The sequence below is a fragment of the Geotrypetes seraphini genome, chromosome 2, assembly GCF_902459505.1.
Source record: "Geotrypetes seraphini chromosome 2, aGeoSer1.1, whole genome shotgun sequence".
NCBI classification, from domain to species: Eukaryota; Metazoa; Chordata; class Amphibia; order Gymnophiona; family Dermophiidae; genus Geotrypetes; species Geotrypetes seraphini.
The window spans coordinates 102,143,302-102,159,037 of NC_047085.1; the positions used below are offsets into that span (position 1 = coordinate 102,143,302).

At 40.5% G+C, this 15,736-nt stretch overlaps 1 protein-coding gene across 6 annotated transcripts in view; it reads right to left on the reverse strand.

Moving 5' to 3' along the window:
* C2H8orf34 (chromosome 2 C8orf34 homolog) overlaps nt 1-15,736 on the reverse strand; it is a 328,896-nt gene that overhangs the window by 65,341 nt on the left and 247,819 nt on the right. For all 6 annotated transcript variants that reach the window (XM_033934937.1, XM_033934938.1, XM_033934940.1 and 3 more), the window contains exon 9: nt 605-690. In XM_033934937.1, the coding sequence (XP_033790828.1) occupies nt 605-690 (86 nt within the window). The remainder of the gene's footprint in view (nt 1-604; nt 691-15,736) is intronic.

A 15,736-nucleotide genomic window follows, 5' to 3' on the forward strand; every position in this document is an offset into this window, starting at 1 on the left:
GCCACAAACTGAGAAAAAGCTTCAAAGCTTCAAACTTAACTACAGATTCCCAGAGAGAGAATCTGTGTGCAAAAATGGATCTCAAAGTGAAAGGGTTGTAGTGTTTCAAGCCACAAGAATTAGGTCTACCCAGTCATCAGGAAAATCCCAAATACTGTCAGTTTGGAAAGGATGACAGACACTAATAGAAATGGAAAATGTATGACTCTACAGTATGACTCTACAGTGTTCATCTATTGCAGAAAATGTATAACTCTACAGTGTTCATCTAATGCTGAAAATGTATGACTCTATAGTGTTCATCTAATGCTGTACAATGTCTGAGAAACAGAGAGTACTACCACCCAACAGATTTCGAGTGTTTGGGTGCAACAGGGGAAAATCTATGCCTTGGCCTTGAAGGAATCTCATGTTCAACTAGAGAGAATTTGCTCCACTGAATAAGAGTATGCATGTGTTCAGTGAAGGGAGAGGACAGGGAGATAAATGGTTCTGAGGGACCTTTGGGGTAGGCGGCACAAAGATAGACTGTCTCAAGGTACTTACTACATGAGGTCTTTGAATTCCAACATAGCTGATATCTATGAAGAGAAACTTAACTTACCAGCTGAATCTGGTACCACCCGTTCTGGAGAATGGGACTCATGAGGAATATCTTCTGCTCCTTCTACTAAGTTATCTCCTTGTAATCTAAGTAGAAGAAAACATGTATAATGTCATTTATGAAATGGTTTAACAATTTTCTCTCATTCCTAATATAAATTACAGTACAACCTTGGATTGCGAGTAACATGGTGTGCGAGTGTTTTGCAAGATGAGCAAAATATTTTATTACATTTTAACTTGATAATCGAGCGATGTCTTGCAATATGAGTATGTAAATACGCGGCATGTCATCACAACTGAGCCGAAGATGCTGCGAGGTCTTGCAATACAAGTATGCACTGCATTCGCACATCACAACTGAGCCGATGGTTCTTCTCTGATGCTGCGGAAGTGTAGTGACTGTTCTAAACGAGCAAGGTCTTGCAATACAAGTACATACAGTATTATGTATTAAAGTTTTTGGGTCGTGAAATGAATCATCTGATTTTCCATTATTCTTATGGGGAAATTCGCTTTGATATACGAGTACTTTGGATTACAAGCATGTTTCTGGAATGAATTATGCTCGCAAAACAAGGTTTTACTGTATATTGAAATATTATTCCATGAAGAATCACAGTTAAGCTTTTTTCCCCTGTTCTTTGTAAGCAAGTGGTATATGCACGCAAAATAGCTGGCCTTCAAGCATTTTAACATAGGCCCCCTTTTATCAAGATGTGTTAGGGTTTTTTTTAATCATAGGCTATTATGGTAAAAGCTCCGATGCTCATAGGAATTCTATTAGCATTAGAACTTTTACTGCAGTGGCCGGCGATAAAAAACCCTAACACATCTTGATAAAGGCAGCCGTAGTTTCAAACACAGGGGCCTGTATTTTGCTATTTGAGTTTGTAAAAACCTGTCCTTGTGTAGATATATAAGTATACATGTAGACTAGATTATTTTCTGGTCATGATTACTCAAATTGTACAAATAGAACAATTATCCAAAGATGGAACTGCGCTGTCAAAATCATTGTGATCATGTCTTCAAAATAAACATGTTTGAGAGTTGTTAGTTAGATATTGTCAAATCAGCTGGTCCCAAAGACATACATATCCCAGGGAATTTGAACTGGCAGTTTTATTCTACAGCCCCAATGATTTATTTTTGGGAAATCAAGTATCATGGGGGTAGCATCAGTCAGATATTAAAAAAAAAAAAAAAAAAAAAAGCAGTCATACTGAGCTTAAAAAAAAAAAAGAAAAAGAGAGATAAGGAGGAACACTAACTTATAACAGACTAGTGAAGAGGATACACTGAAGTATGATCTGAAAAGTAAGCAGAAAATCAAGAGAGCAGATCCCCAAAATCTAGCAATATTCAAATCCATACCAACAAAGACTTACCCCCTATTCTATAAAGCTGCGCGGCAACAGCCCCAAAGCCCTATGGGCTCTGGGACTGTTACCACATGGTTTTGTAGAAGAGGGGGTTAGCGGGGAACTGGTGCAGTAACGATTTCGACTAAGCTAAATCTTTGTTAGATGATTATATAGAATGCACATGTTTGAAATCAAGAAATATAGTTAAAAACTGTTTATATAAAAAACATATAAAGATAACTTAAGTATAAAAGAGAGCAGTAAATTATACACTGATCTAATTGATCTACTTGGTCGGGCGATATTTTGAAGATCCCTGGTGCGTTAAAAAGTAAAGTCAGAAAGAAACTTTATGGCAGCTTAAGTAACATCAGGTTCAGCAAGTTGTTTGACTATGTGGTAAGATATAGGGCTCCTTTTACGAAGGTGCGCTAGCGGTTTTATCGCATGCACCAGATTAGCACATGCTATAGCACGCGCTGGCCGAAAATCTACTGCCTGCTCAAAATGAGGAGGTAGCGGCTAGCGCACGGGGCAATTTAGCCCGCGCTATTCCGCACGTTAAGACCCTAGCGCACCTTCGTAAAAGGAGCCCGTAGCTAGTCATCAGCAAATTTGGCTAACTGGATATTCAGAGGGAGATAGCTGGCTATCTCCCATGAATACTGGTGACTAGCCAGCTAAGTGGGCTCTTTTACAAAAGTGTGTAGTTTTGGGTTTAATGCATTGTAATACAGGATTTAAATGCATTGCAAGCCCACAGCTAATGCTGCATCAAGAATATGTGTTCCTGGTGTGTGTGTATATATATATATATATATATATATATATATATATATATATATATATATATATATATATATATATATATAGTATATATATACTGTATATATATTTTTGCAGATCATCCACTGATGTTCCTATTAGTGTACAGTATCCGTTTAAAGTTAATGCTGGACCATGTGATCCTGCATTAAATCCAAATTAACCAATCAGCACACAGTAAGGACCTGATTCTATAAAAGGTGTCTACAGTTAGGCACCAACCCAATTTAGTTACCTAACTTAGGGGGGGTCCATTTACTAAGGTGCGCTAACCAATTTAGCGTGCACTAAAGATTAGAACATGCTAAATGCTAACGCACCCATAGAATATAATGGGCGTGCTAGCATTTAGCACGCTAAATCGGTTAGTGCACCTTAGTAAAAGGACCCCTTCATTCTTTTAAATTGGCTTAATTGGTATTGATAATCGAAAGCACCATTAAAAACCAATTAAAAAATTAATTTGGCAATAGGCTTCCAACTCGGTAGATGTCTACCACTTCAATGAAGGCGTCTACACCGAGGCACCTACCAGTGAGGTGTAGTTAAGTGCAGAATTGGGGCAGAGTCAGGGTGCATATTGAATTAGGTACCAGAATTTTAGACCAAGAAAACCCTGGCTTAATATACCAGTGCCCAAGATGTTCACGCTTATTGATTCCAATTCAATTTAGGTGTGATTCTACAAATGGCACCTTTGATTGACATGCGGTAGATGCTGTTTTCTCAGGCGCCTACTGAGTTAGTTGCCGTTTATAGAACATGGCCCTAAGTGCAAAGTGCTAGCTGGCTAATACTTTCATATCCACTCTCCACCTATTTAATACCACCCCCAGATAAAAAAAATTCTGGGGGAAAAAAAACAACAACCCAGCAAACTACTGCAAAACCTTTCATGTGGTTGCTTGGTATCCTGTTTCTGGGCATTAACTGCACATTGTGGACAGAATTCTATATTTAGGGCTCCTTTTACAAAGCCATGTTAGTTGGTTTTTTTTTAATCAACAGTGGTGGCGGTATTAGCTCTGATGCTCAGAATTCCTACGAGTGTTGGAGCTAATACGGCTGTGGCCGGCGATAAAAAAAAAAAGCCTAACGTGGCATCATAAAAGGGGGGAGGGTGGCTAGTGCCTAAATATCAGTGATGAAAACCCCTTGCTTAAATGCTATTCTATAAATGGTGTCTAAAGTTAGGCGTGGCTTACAAAATAGCACTTACACCTAGGAGCTATACTTGCAGCAATGGAAATGTGGTGCAAATCCTCATGCCTAAAATTAGACACGGTTGCCCCTTATTCTATAATTACACACATAAATGTGAGGAACACCCTCGATCCTCCCATGACTCTCCCATTTCCAGGCCAATTTTTTGGCACCAAATATAAAATTTATAGTAGATGTTGATCTCGTGCCTAAATTTACACACATACATTTAAATTAAACCCAATTAACAGATAAATGCTTGTTAAGAAGCCAGTTATTAGCATTATTTGGTTCATTATTCAACTGTGTGCACAAATTGGGCCCATGCCCAAATTTATGAGTACAATTAAAAACGCCATATACCGAATTTGGAGGCGAGTGCTTAATCCATTTTAGTAGAATGGCCCCTTAATGAACTTCAGTACACCAATCCAGTGGCACAGAAAAGGGGGGGAGAGGCAGTCCACCCCAGGTGCAGTCTTGGTGAGGGCGCAGGCATCTGTCCTCCTCTCCGCTCCCCCACTGCCTTGCGTGTGCCACTTCCTTTCCCAAGTTCTGCTATACCTCTGTAACATTCGTGGTGCAAGCAGCAATCCCCATGATGCTGTCGCACCAGCATCGGCTCTTCCTCTGATGTCACTTCCTGGACCCGTGCCTAGGAAATGGACTTCAGAGGAAGAGCCAACACTGGCGTGACAGCAACTTGGGGGTTGCTGCTTGCACCACAAACATTACATAGGTATGAGGGAAGGGAAGCGGCGCATGCGTAGCAGGAGGGGGCAGGAAAGGAGTGTGTGGAAGGTGGGAGAGGGGCTCCACCGCTCTGGGCACCTTTCACCCTTGCTACGCCACTACATCAATCCCATGTTTTACAGGAAACATGGTAGACCAACAACAGGTGCATAGTTATACCATTCTAAAGACTTTTTCTCGACTGATGTTAAGTACAACTGTTCTGTACTTTGTATTTTTCTCAGTGATGATGTAGATTATATCAATATTTCTCAACAGAAATCATCATGAAAATAAAAGTTGTTCTATGATTGTAGAACAAGACAAAAACTATTTGTACTACTGAATAACAGAGAGAAAGTAAAAATAAAAGCAATTAAAGTCAGAGAAGCAGGTATAATCATGTAAAAGTCATATGAGAATTCACATGAATACCATGAAACACAAGGGTATTTTAAAAATGACAACATATAAAAATAATAATAAAAAACATTATTAAGACAGAGTAAAAGTAAAGATCAGAAAAGTAGAAAGGTAGAAAGTGGAGTAAAGTGCATCTGCAGAGGCTGAACATGCCACATCTAATATAATAAAGAGCTAGCCGCGCATGCGCACTCCTATTTGCGTGTTCTGTGCGCTGTAGGTCTGTGGCCTAAGGAGTGCGCATGCGCGCTAATACGTCACCAGCCTATCGCCTTCACAAGCCGGACCGCAGCCAGACGACGTTCTCCGTTTCTCCTGCCGCCGCTGCCGATCTCCGTTTCTCCTTTGCCGCCCACCCCCTTCTCTTCCCGCGGGCCCGAATGGCGATTCCAGCAGTGTGTACATCAGTCTCCACACGCTGCTTCGGGCCCTTCTACTGCCCTGATTTGCTCTGCCGCATCTCTGATGATGTCATCAGGGACGTGCCAGAGTAAATCAGGGCAGTAGAAGGGCCCGAAGCAGCGTGTGGAGACTGATGCAAGTGCTGCTGGAATCACCACCTTTGTAGTCCGGCCCACGGGAAGGGAAAGGGGGGGGTAGAGGAAACGCTAATGCTGCTGCACAGGGAACTGGTGGGGGGGGAGGGAAATGGAGGGGAAGGGAATGCTGCTTTGGACGGACAGACAGACAGAGAGAGGAAGGGAAACACAAAGAAAATAAGAAATACACAGGGGCAGGTGCTCAGGGAACTGGTGTGGGGGGAGGGAAATGGAGGGGGATGGAATGCTGCTTTGGACAGACAGAGAGAGGAAGGGAAACACAAAGAAAATAAGAAAGACACAGGGGCAGGTGCACAGGGAACTGGTGTGGGGGGAGGGAAATGGAGGGGGATGGAATGCTGCTTTGGACAGACAGACAGAGGGAGGAAGGGAGACAGAAAGGAAAGAAGAAAGACACAGGGTCAGGGAGATACACAGAAAGACAGACAGGCAAAGGGGGATAGGGACAGAGACAGACAGAAAGGACAGCGGGAGCCGCGTCAGGAGGGGTGCGGGATGCGGCAGTGGGAACTTTTCCAATGGGTGCAACTGGGCAGCTGTCGGGAACCTCTGATCAGGGGCAGAGCAAGGTAAGAGTTTCATAGGGATAAGAAGGAGGAAGGAGGATAAAAAAGGAAGGGATGCCTACTGCTGGACAGGGGGAGAAGGAAAGAGGTGCTGCTGGACAGGGGGGAGGTAAAACAAAGGGAGAAGGGCTGCTGCTGCATAAGGAGAGCAGTGAAGGGGTGGTGGTGGACACAGTGGAGGTAAAAGGAAGGGAAAATGGACAGGGGGAGCAGGCAAGGGGTGGTGATGGACAGCCAAGGAAAAAGAAAGGCAGAAAGAAAGAAAGCGGCTAAGGAGAGAGAGAGAAAAAAAGACAGACACACATACATATGTTCTAGCACCCGTTAATGTAACGGGCTTAAAGACTAGTATCAAATAAGAACATAAGAATTGCCATACTGGGACAGACCGAAGATCCATCAAGCCCAGTATCCTGTTTCCAACAGTAGTCAACCCAGGTCCCATGTATCTAGCTAGATCCCAAGTAGTAAACCAGATTTTATGCTGCTTATCCTAGGAATAAGCAGTGGATTTTCTCCAAACTATCTCAATAATGGCCTATGGATTTCTCTTTTAGTAAATTATTGAAACCTTTTTTGGAAAAAAAATTATTTCTCAAATTTCAAATTATATTTACAAGAACAATCTCTTGCTACAGTAATACAGCATGAAATATACAAGGAACAATTTCATACAATATCAACACAATATTGAAAGAAAAATTTTAAAGCTCAAAGCTCCTTAGACCACTAAACAATGGAGGAGGAATTCCAAATAAGTGAAGAGAAACTTATTTCAAGTAATCAGTCAAGGAATAGTATTCAAACCTTTTTTATACCCCGTGAAGCTAACTGATTTCACCACATTCTCTGGCAACAAATTCCAGAGTTTTGCATCATTCTCAATTGTCCAGCAAATATTTATTTTTACAACTGTTATTTTGAAGACTCCGATGCTTCCTCCTGTGTAATCATTTGCAGTAGAAAAATTATTTTGCTCTGTTAAAAAAAACTATGAATTTCTACTCTGTTTTAGTTTTAGCAGTTTGTCAAAAAATATGTATTTAATAAATTAGATTTATCTTTCATCATTACTATGCAGTAAGTCACACAAACACTTTTACTTTAACCTATTTTCACTTAGGAACACAGTTAAACAGTAGTAAAAAGAGCTTTTGTGTGATGATATTATTCTTCCAGATGTTCTTCTCTGATCCCATACAGGGCTTAATCAGAAAACAAATGATAAAGAAGGAGTTATGCACCTGGAACCTGTCAGAGACCCTGAGGAGGAAAATCACAATTCTGGCACACACCACATACCATTCTCCACAGCTTCTATGGAAAAATTAGAAATGGTTCTCTCTCAGAACTTCCCATGACAAGAAGATTAAATACTGTAAGATGCTGTCCAACAGTCTGCTGGACTGCTGCTTAAGTATTCATGTTCTAAAATGTGTTTTGCTCTACGAGTATAATCTGTTGCCATGCTTGTGTTTTTATTTTGGTTCTCTGCTGAAAGTTTTGATTTATCTTATATAAGAAATCTATTGGAAAGTGTCATCGCCGGCAGAGGAAGCAGCTGGGCTCACTGGCATCCGGAAACAACGGTAGGCAGCTTCTCCATGCGGGAGGGGGGGAGGCTGTGGGGGTGCGAGCGGTCCTTCGGGGTGGGGGTGCGAGCGGTCCTTCGGGTGGGGGTGCGAGCGGTCCTTTGGAAAGGAGAGTCGGGGCGGGCGAACGGAGAATCGGGGTGGCATGCGCGGTATACGCATGTGCGCGCTATAGTAAAATTTTTTAACATAAATTTCTGTTCCCCGCGCGCTATACCCGTGTGCGCGTTTTACACGGGTGCGCGATATATGGGTGAAAATACGGTAATAGTCTGTGTTAGATACTAGGGTTTATACTAATTACAGATCAGTGTGCAATTTACTTTTGGGGAATAAGTTAAAGTTGATAAAGCTGGCAGCTATGGTACAGTTAAGTGCCCATGTAGAGGTAGATATTGGATGGCTGGCTGAGAGAGTCAGGGTTTCACGTTGTATCAAGTACTGAACCAATGCTGATTGTGATCCAAAAGGAGATCCTGTACTGTATGGATAGAGAAGCAGGCCATCCTGTTTTTTTGTTAAATTTGTCCTTAATTTAGCAAGATAAAGGAATTAAGAGGTTGTTGGTAGGGCAACATCAGCAATTCCACTTAGTTTTGAAGGAACAGAAAACAATTGGGGTAGGGGTGAGGTGTCTCTGCCCACCATGTCTACTACTACTACTACTTCTTGTCATTTGTATAGCGCTGCCATGTCACCTCTTTCCCAGCCTACCCACCTCCAACCCCCCCCCCCCCGACCTACTCTCTCCCCTCTCTCTCTAACCTCAACTACTTCCTTGCTCCTAATAATGTTCAATTGTTTTAAACCACTTGTAATTTTTTTTTGATAAACAAATGTGAACCGCCTAGAACTCCTTGGGTATGGCGGTATACAAAAATAAAGTTATTATTATTATTCTGTGGTTTCCCCAGAGCTCCTGTCTTTTCTCCTTTTGTTCAGTGAAGGGAGGCTTGTTAAAACAGTAGGAAATTTCAGAGTTTGTGTATGCCAATGATATCCAGTTGTTGTTTCCAATGAGAAAGAACACAGCAGTTTCATTAGGTTCTCCTGATTTCAGGTTTATGCTTCATCTCGATTGGCTGCTGGCTAATAAGTTGGCAATAAATGCTTATGTTACAAATTCTTCCAAAGAAGAAAATACATCACAATCTAAAAACTGAGATACAGATAATCATTATTTTATAAATTCATGAACAGTGTTGACTGAGGAAGGTGTGGCTCACTTGTAGAGCTGCTGCCTCTGCGCCCAGAGGTTGTGAGATCAAATCCCAGTGTTGCTCCTTTTAATCCTCTAGTGCCTACTGCTTTGAATGTCAGCTTTGAAATGCCAAAGCCACAAAAAGGTGATGTACAAGTCCCCATTCCATTTACCTTTTGATTTTCATTTCAGTTCTGGCTTTACAGTCTTATGTCTGGATTCCTTATGGTGTCCAAAGTTGTGTGTGACCAAATAAATTGGATAATAAGCTCTGAATAATCAATAATTGGGTGCTAACAGCCAATTATTGATGTCAACTAGACGTCCATCAAGCCAAGCATCCCGTTTCCAACAATGGCCAACCCAGGTCCCAAGTACCTAGCTAGATCCCAAGTAGTAAAACAGATTTTATGCTCTTATCCTAGCAATAAGCAGTGAATTTCCTCAAGATCTTCACGCCCTTCCCAACCACCAAAAACACTGAATCCTCACTTGATATAAATGGAAGAAACTTCCCAATCAACTCCACAATAAAAATCTTAGGCGTTACCATCGACCAACAGCTCACATTTAAGGCCCATACCAACATCCTTATCAAAAAATGCTTTAACCTTCTATGGAAACTATGCACACTACAACCGTTCTTCGATTTCGCCACATTCAGACTTCTAGTCCTATCTCTGATTCTAAGTTCACCAGACTACTGCAACATTGTATACCTAGGATCTCATTAAAAAAACCATTAAAAGACTAAGAATGATTCAAAACACAGCTATGTGTCTCATCTTTGGCCTGAAAAAATCCAATCACATTACCCCATACTACAGAAAATTACATTGGCTGGCGATTGAGGCCAGAATCATCTTTAAATTTGGCTGCCTTTGCTACAAGACACTATCTGGTACCATGCCCACCTACCTTCTGAATCACTTCATCCTACAGGACAAACCCCGTCCCTCCTGCAAAAGTTGATATTCTCATTCCCAACCCCCAAGGGATGCCACTACAAAAAATTCCTAGATAGAACACTTTCATTCCGAGCAGGCATATGGAACAACACCCTAAGCAACCTCCTCTTGAATTCCCAACATACCAAGCTCTCAGGGGAGCCCTCAAAACCCATCTATTTGACAAATTCATCTGATTCTCCAAACCCCTGACACTTTCTGAAAGCCCCCACCCCTCTCTTTCCCCTCCCTTCCCCTTTCCCCCTCTACTTCTACCTCTCTCTCTCTTTCCCTATTCCTTCTACCTCCTTACTTATACTTATAGTGTTAATTACCCCCACAATCCCACTTTGTAACTATCCACTACTGTATCCACTATAGTATACTGTCTAGAACTGAAAAGGTTCATCATCTACTTTGTACTTTTCCGCTATTGTATACCGTCTTGAACTGAACAGATATGACAGGATATAAATAAATCTTTATTATTATTAAGACATCTCAACAATGGCCTATGGACTTCTCTTTTAGGAAATTATCCAACTCTTTTTTAAACCCTGCTAAACTAACTGATTTCACCACATTTTCCGGCAATGAATTTCAGAGTTTAATTACACGTTGTGTGAAGAAATATTTCCTCCAGTTTATTTTAGATTTACTATTTAGTAGCTTCATCACATGGTTGAACTTATGCAACCCTGCCATTTGTCTGAAAACCACCTTGACATCATACAGAGGTAAAAAAATTCAAAACATTAAAATGCTCAAACCGTCCCCAAAACACCTTGTTTTTATTAAGAGGGCCATCTTTTTTAAAGAGGGGAGTGCTAAAATAATAAAAGATAAAAATAGAAAAAATGATTTCTGTGTGAAAATCTCTTCAAAAAGTACTGATGTAGAATTCTTATATATTGTATATACTTACAAGAACAGGACTATAAATACAATAAATAATAATACATACATCCATAAAAATTTTCCAAAGACCGAGGATCCAAGATGGCACTGTGTTAAGACACTTTTAAAGGAGCTCTGAAGAGTTGCTGTGTTTGGCGCTGTAAGCTGTGAGGAAGAGGATGAGAATGAGCTGAAATTATGGTTACTGTGGATGGGCAGGCTAGATGGGCTATTTGGCCTTTATCTGCCATCATGTTTTTATGTTTCTATCAATCCGTGTCTTGGAATATACCTCAGCTTTGCCAGACTGCACTGCAGGCATTTAGAAGTTCTCAAGTTCCTACCTCTTCTACTTCTTCTACACCCTCCATGGCTGTTAGCAGAGAGCAGTGATGAGGAGGCCTCTCTTAGCCCAGTTCAGCAGTGGGAGGGTTGAATAGCTTGAGTCCAGTCGTCCAGTGCTTGAACCACTATCATTAGAAGGCTCCACACTAGCTGTTTCAACTCCCCTGGGATCTGTGTTGGGGCCCTTTCCCAGTTTAGGGATGTAGCAAGAACAGCAAACCATAAGTGACATCTTGCAGTATAAGGGGAAGGCTGCTTCTTATGTGGAAGCCTGGGAAATTAAGAGATCATGCACTGTGACAGAATAACTCTGGGATGCTAATCAGGCCTTGAATGATTCCTTCTTAAAGCTTTTTTTTCCAGAAAATTTGCTAGAGACTTGACTATTGTTACTGAAGTTGTTGTGACCAATTCAATTCCTCTCTTGAAAACAATGTAGAACAGATACAAAATGTGACTACTGTATTGGTTAAAAGATAAGAACTATGAGCATCGCAGACTGGAATATTTGGAAAAACAGATTAGATATAGCAATCTGAGGGTCCTTAATTTTTCAAAATCATCCCTGATGGCCAAAATTGATATGTTAAAAAAATAGATCTTATGGAGATATTGAAAATACCAGCAGAGTCGCTGCCACTGATAGTTAAAGTCCAATGCTTCTCTGTGGGAAGAAGTTAGGATGATAGGGCTGCACAAGGTCAAGGATCTACAATGAATCTAATGGATTTTCTAGAATCTTCACTGGATGTTTTCACACAGAGAATAACCTTGGTTGTCTCTTTTGCTTTTGAATTTGACTGCAATAATATTTTTCATCTTTACTTTAGACATGTAAATGAACAGTTTTAGGGTTCAAGAATTTGTACGTTTCTTAATTTGGCTAAGAATTCTCAGAAGCACTGCCAGGAGTTTCTGACTTTGAAACCTAGATATTTGGCATGATGGGGGCTTCTTTTCTTCTGAGCTTTCCCTGTAATTGTTTGATAGTTTTTGAGAGTAAGAATTAAAGTAGATTCTCGGTTAACTGGCACCCATGGGGATTGATAGATGCCGGATAAATGTGGTTTCTGGTTGCTAGAGAGTTACCATTAAAAATAGGCCTAACTAATACTATACCCCATACTATACCATACCATACCATAAACTGTTCCAGACAAACTACTGAACATGTGATAGGCAAAGTGTGGGTGTACTCAGGTGTGGTGTGGCAAGTTTACACTTGATTTCTGCTAGAAATTGATTTTATTTTCATTTAAAATATTACAGTATTTCTTAGATTTTTTTCTGGTTGCTTAAGAGTTCTGATTAATTGAGCTCCAGTTAACAAAGAGTTTTATTGTATTTGGTTTTTGATCCTCAACAGTTGTCTGATTTTGTTCAAGCTATGGAAGAAATGAATGGCTAAACTGAGGCTCCAGGGGATAAAATACTGTAAGGGTGAGCTTGGATATTAGAAGTGGGACCATGTCTTATATTTTCTTTTAGTTTTGTTTCCTTGGTTCTTGGATTCAATTTTCCTTTGATGTGGACAAATGTATTTATATTATTTAATGAATAAAGAATAGCTCCGTGTTATTTTGTTTCTAATATCATTGCCTGGTTTGCATGTGATTATAATTTAAAATTCAATAAAAATTAAATTAAAATTAAAAATTTCCAAAATCAACAGAATAATAATTTTTTAAAAACCCAAAACACAAAGCAGTGTACTCCATTGCCCTTAACCTACTCTATATTCTTCTCACTTCTACTCCTCTATAGCAGTGAATTTTAGAGTTCAAAAAGCTAGTCAGCAATATACAACTTCCTTACACAAATCAGTGCTTACACTAAACTTTCAGCTTGCTGTTCCTTCCAAAGCTGTACAATTTTAACTCCTTTATTTAAACCTTCAAATGTAACAGCCAAAACAAACTAGTTTAACTGGGGTTGTTGGGTTTTTTTTTTTTTTTAATAAGTCAAATTCCTTAGAGCATTATATGATAATAATGTCAAAATCCCTTCAATTTTGTGTGACAGGAAGAAAGCATTAATTCACAAAAATCACTAAATTATATTTAGAGTGGTTTTCTTATCCACTGCTTTGAAATGTGTATGGTATGCTGTCAGACACCTTTAAGTGCAGTATTATCTCATCAGTGGCAGCAATAATTGATTCCAACAATAAGTTAAGCAACAAGTAGTTTCCTGTTAAAATGATCTGTAAAATATTTTGTTCTGTTGTCTGATTATGAAATATTTTAAATATTTTGCCATAGTTTAGGATGATTTATAGTTTTCCTAAGTATGTTGGATATGTACTTAATGTTACAGTCATGCTGCTAACTTCTATGAACTGGACCATGTAAAAGAAACTTAAAAATATTGGTCTATCCATCTCAATGGCTCAGTGGCAGTGCTGCACACTGCCAACTAACAGCTGGTCATAGCCTATGATAACAGGGTCTGGGAAAGAAAGTTTGGGGCCTGAGTCTTGAACCATGCGTCCTGATTTTAGGTGGCAGTAGGTGTCCTACTGCAGTCTGGCAATCGATCAAGTTGCACTTTAAAAAAAAAAAATTATGTGAGGAAGGATGCCTGTGAGGAAGGAGTCTGTAGTACATCTCTGGAGATAAGCACGCTTAAGCATGCCCGAGGTGTGGCATGGTTTTGACTGGAAGTAGCCTTGGGCATGCTTAAGCGTTTCTACGCGTCTCTGTAGATGCGAGACAGATGCTTTAAATGGAAATTCAGCAAAATTCTGGCCTACATTTAAGGCATCTGTCTGGAAAACTAGCTTCAGTTCTGTAAAGGATACCAATGAGTGATTGACATGCAATCGGCAGCCTTTACAGAATCAGGCCCTTTGTGCATAATATTCCTGCTAAGGATTGCAATTGCAGTGATTATATTATATGTGTTGGTGGGGATTCAAATTAGGGGGAAATTCTTGGTAGTTGTAAATAAAGGCACCAGAACTTAATTATGGCTCCAATTGGGCCAGAGGCTCAATGAGACAAGAAGAAACTAGATCAAAACAAAGATTAGTCTAGAATCTGTTTTCCATCAATATTACTTTCAAAAATATCAAAGTAACATAGTAACACAGTAGATGACGGCAGATAAAGCCCCGAATGGTCCATCCAGTCTGCCAAACCTGATTCAATTTAAATTTTTTCATTTTTTCTTCTTAGCTATTTCTGGGCAAGAATCCAAAGCTTTACCCTGTACTGTGCTTGGGTTCCAACTGCCGAAATCTCTGTTAAGACTTACTCTAGCCCATCTACACCCTCCCAGCCATTGAAGCCCTCCCCAGCCCATCCTCCACCAAACGGCCATATACAGACACAGACTGCGCAAGTCTGCCCAGTACTGGCCTTAGTTCAATATTTAATCTTATTTTCTGATTCTAGATCCTTTGTGTTCATCCCACGTTTCTTTGAACTCAGTCACAGTTTTATTCTCCACCACCTCTCTCGGGAGCGCATTCCAGGCATCCACCACCCTCTCTGTAAAGTAGAATTTCCTAACATTGCCTTTGAATCTACCACCCCTCAACCTCAAATTATGTCCTCTGGTTTTACCATTTTCCTTTCTCTGAAAAAGATTTTGTTCTACGTTAATACCCTTCAAGTATTTGAACGTCTGAATCATATCTCCCCTGTCTCTCCTTTCCTCTAGGGTATACATATTCAGGGCTTCCAGTCTCTCCTCATACGTCTTCTGGCGCAAGCCTCCTATCATTTTTGTCGCCCTCCTCTGGACTGCCTCAAGTCTTCTTACGTCCTTCGCCAGATACGGTCTCCAAAATTGAACACAATACTCCAAGTGGGGCCTTACCAATGTCCTGTACAGGGGCATCAACACCTTCTTCCTTCTACTGACTACGCCTCTCTTTATACAGCCCAGCATCCTTCTGGCAGCAGCCACTGCCTTGTCACACTGTTTTTTCACCTTTAGATCTTCGGACACTATCACCCCAAGGTCCCTCTCCCCGTCCGTGCATATCAGCTTCTCTCCTCCCAGTTCCTTCCTATTATTAATCCCCAAATGCATTACTCTGCATTTCTTTGCATTGAATTTTAGTTGCCAGGCATTAGACCATTCCTCTAACTTTTGCAGATCCTTTTTCACATTTTCCACTCCCTCTTCGGTGTCTACTCTGTTACAAATCTTGGTATCATCTGCAAAAAGGCACACTTTTCCTTCTAACCCTTCAGCAATGTCACTCACAAACATATTGAACAGGATTGGCCCCAGCACTGATCCCTGAGGGACTCTACTAGTCACCTTTCCTTCCTTCGAGCGACTTCCATTAACCACCAACCTCTGGCGTCTGTCCGACAGCCAGTTTCTGACCCAGTTCACCACTTTGGGTCCTAACTTCAGCCCTTCAAGTTTGTTCAACAGCCTCCTATGAGGAACTGTATCAAAGGCTTTGCTGAAATCCAAGTAAATTACATCTAGCATATGTCTTCGATCCAGCTCTCTGG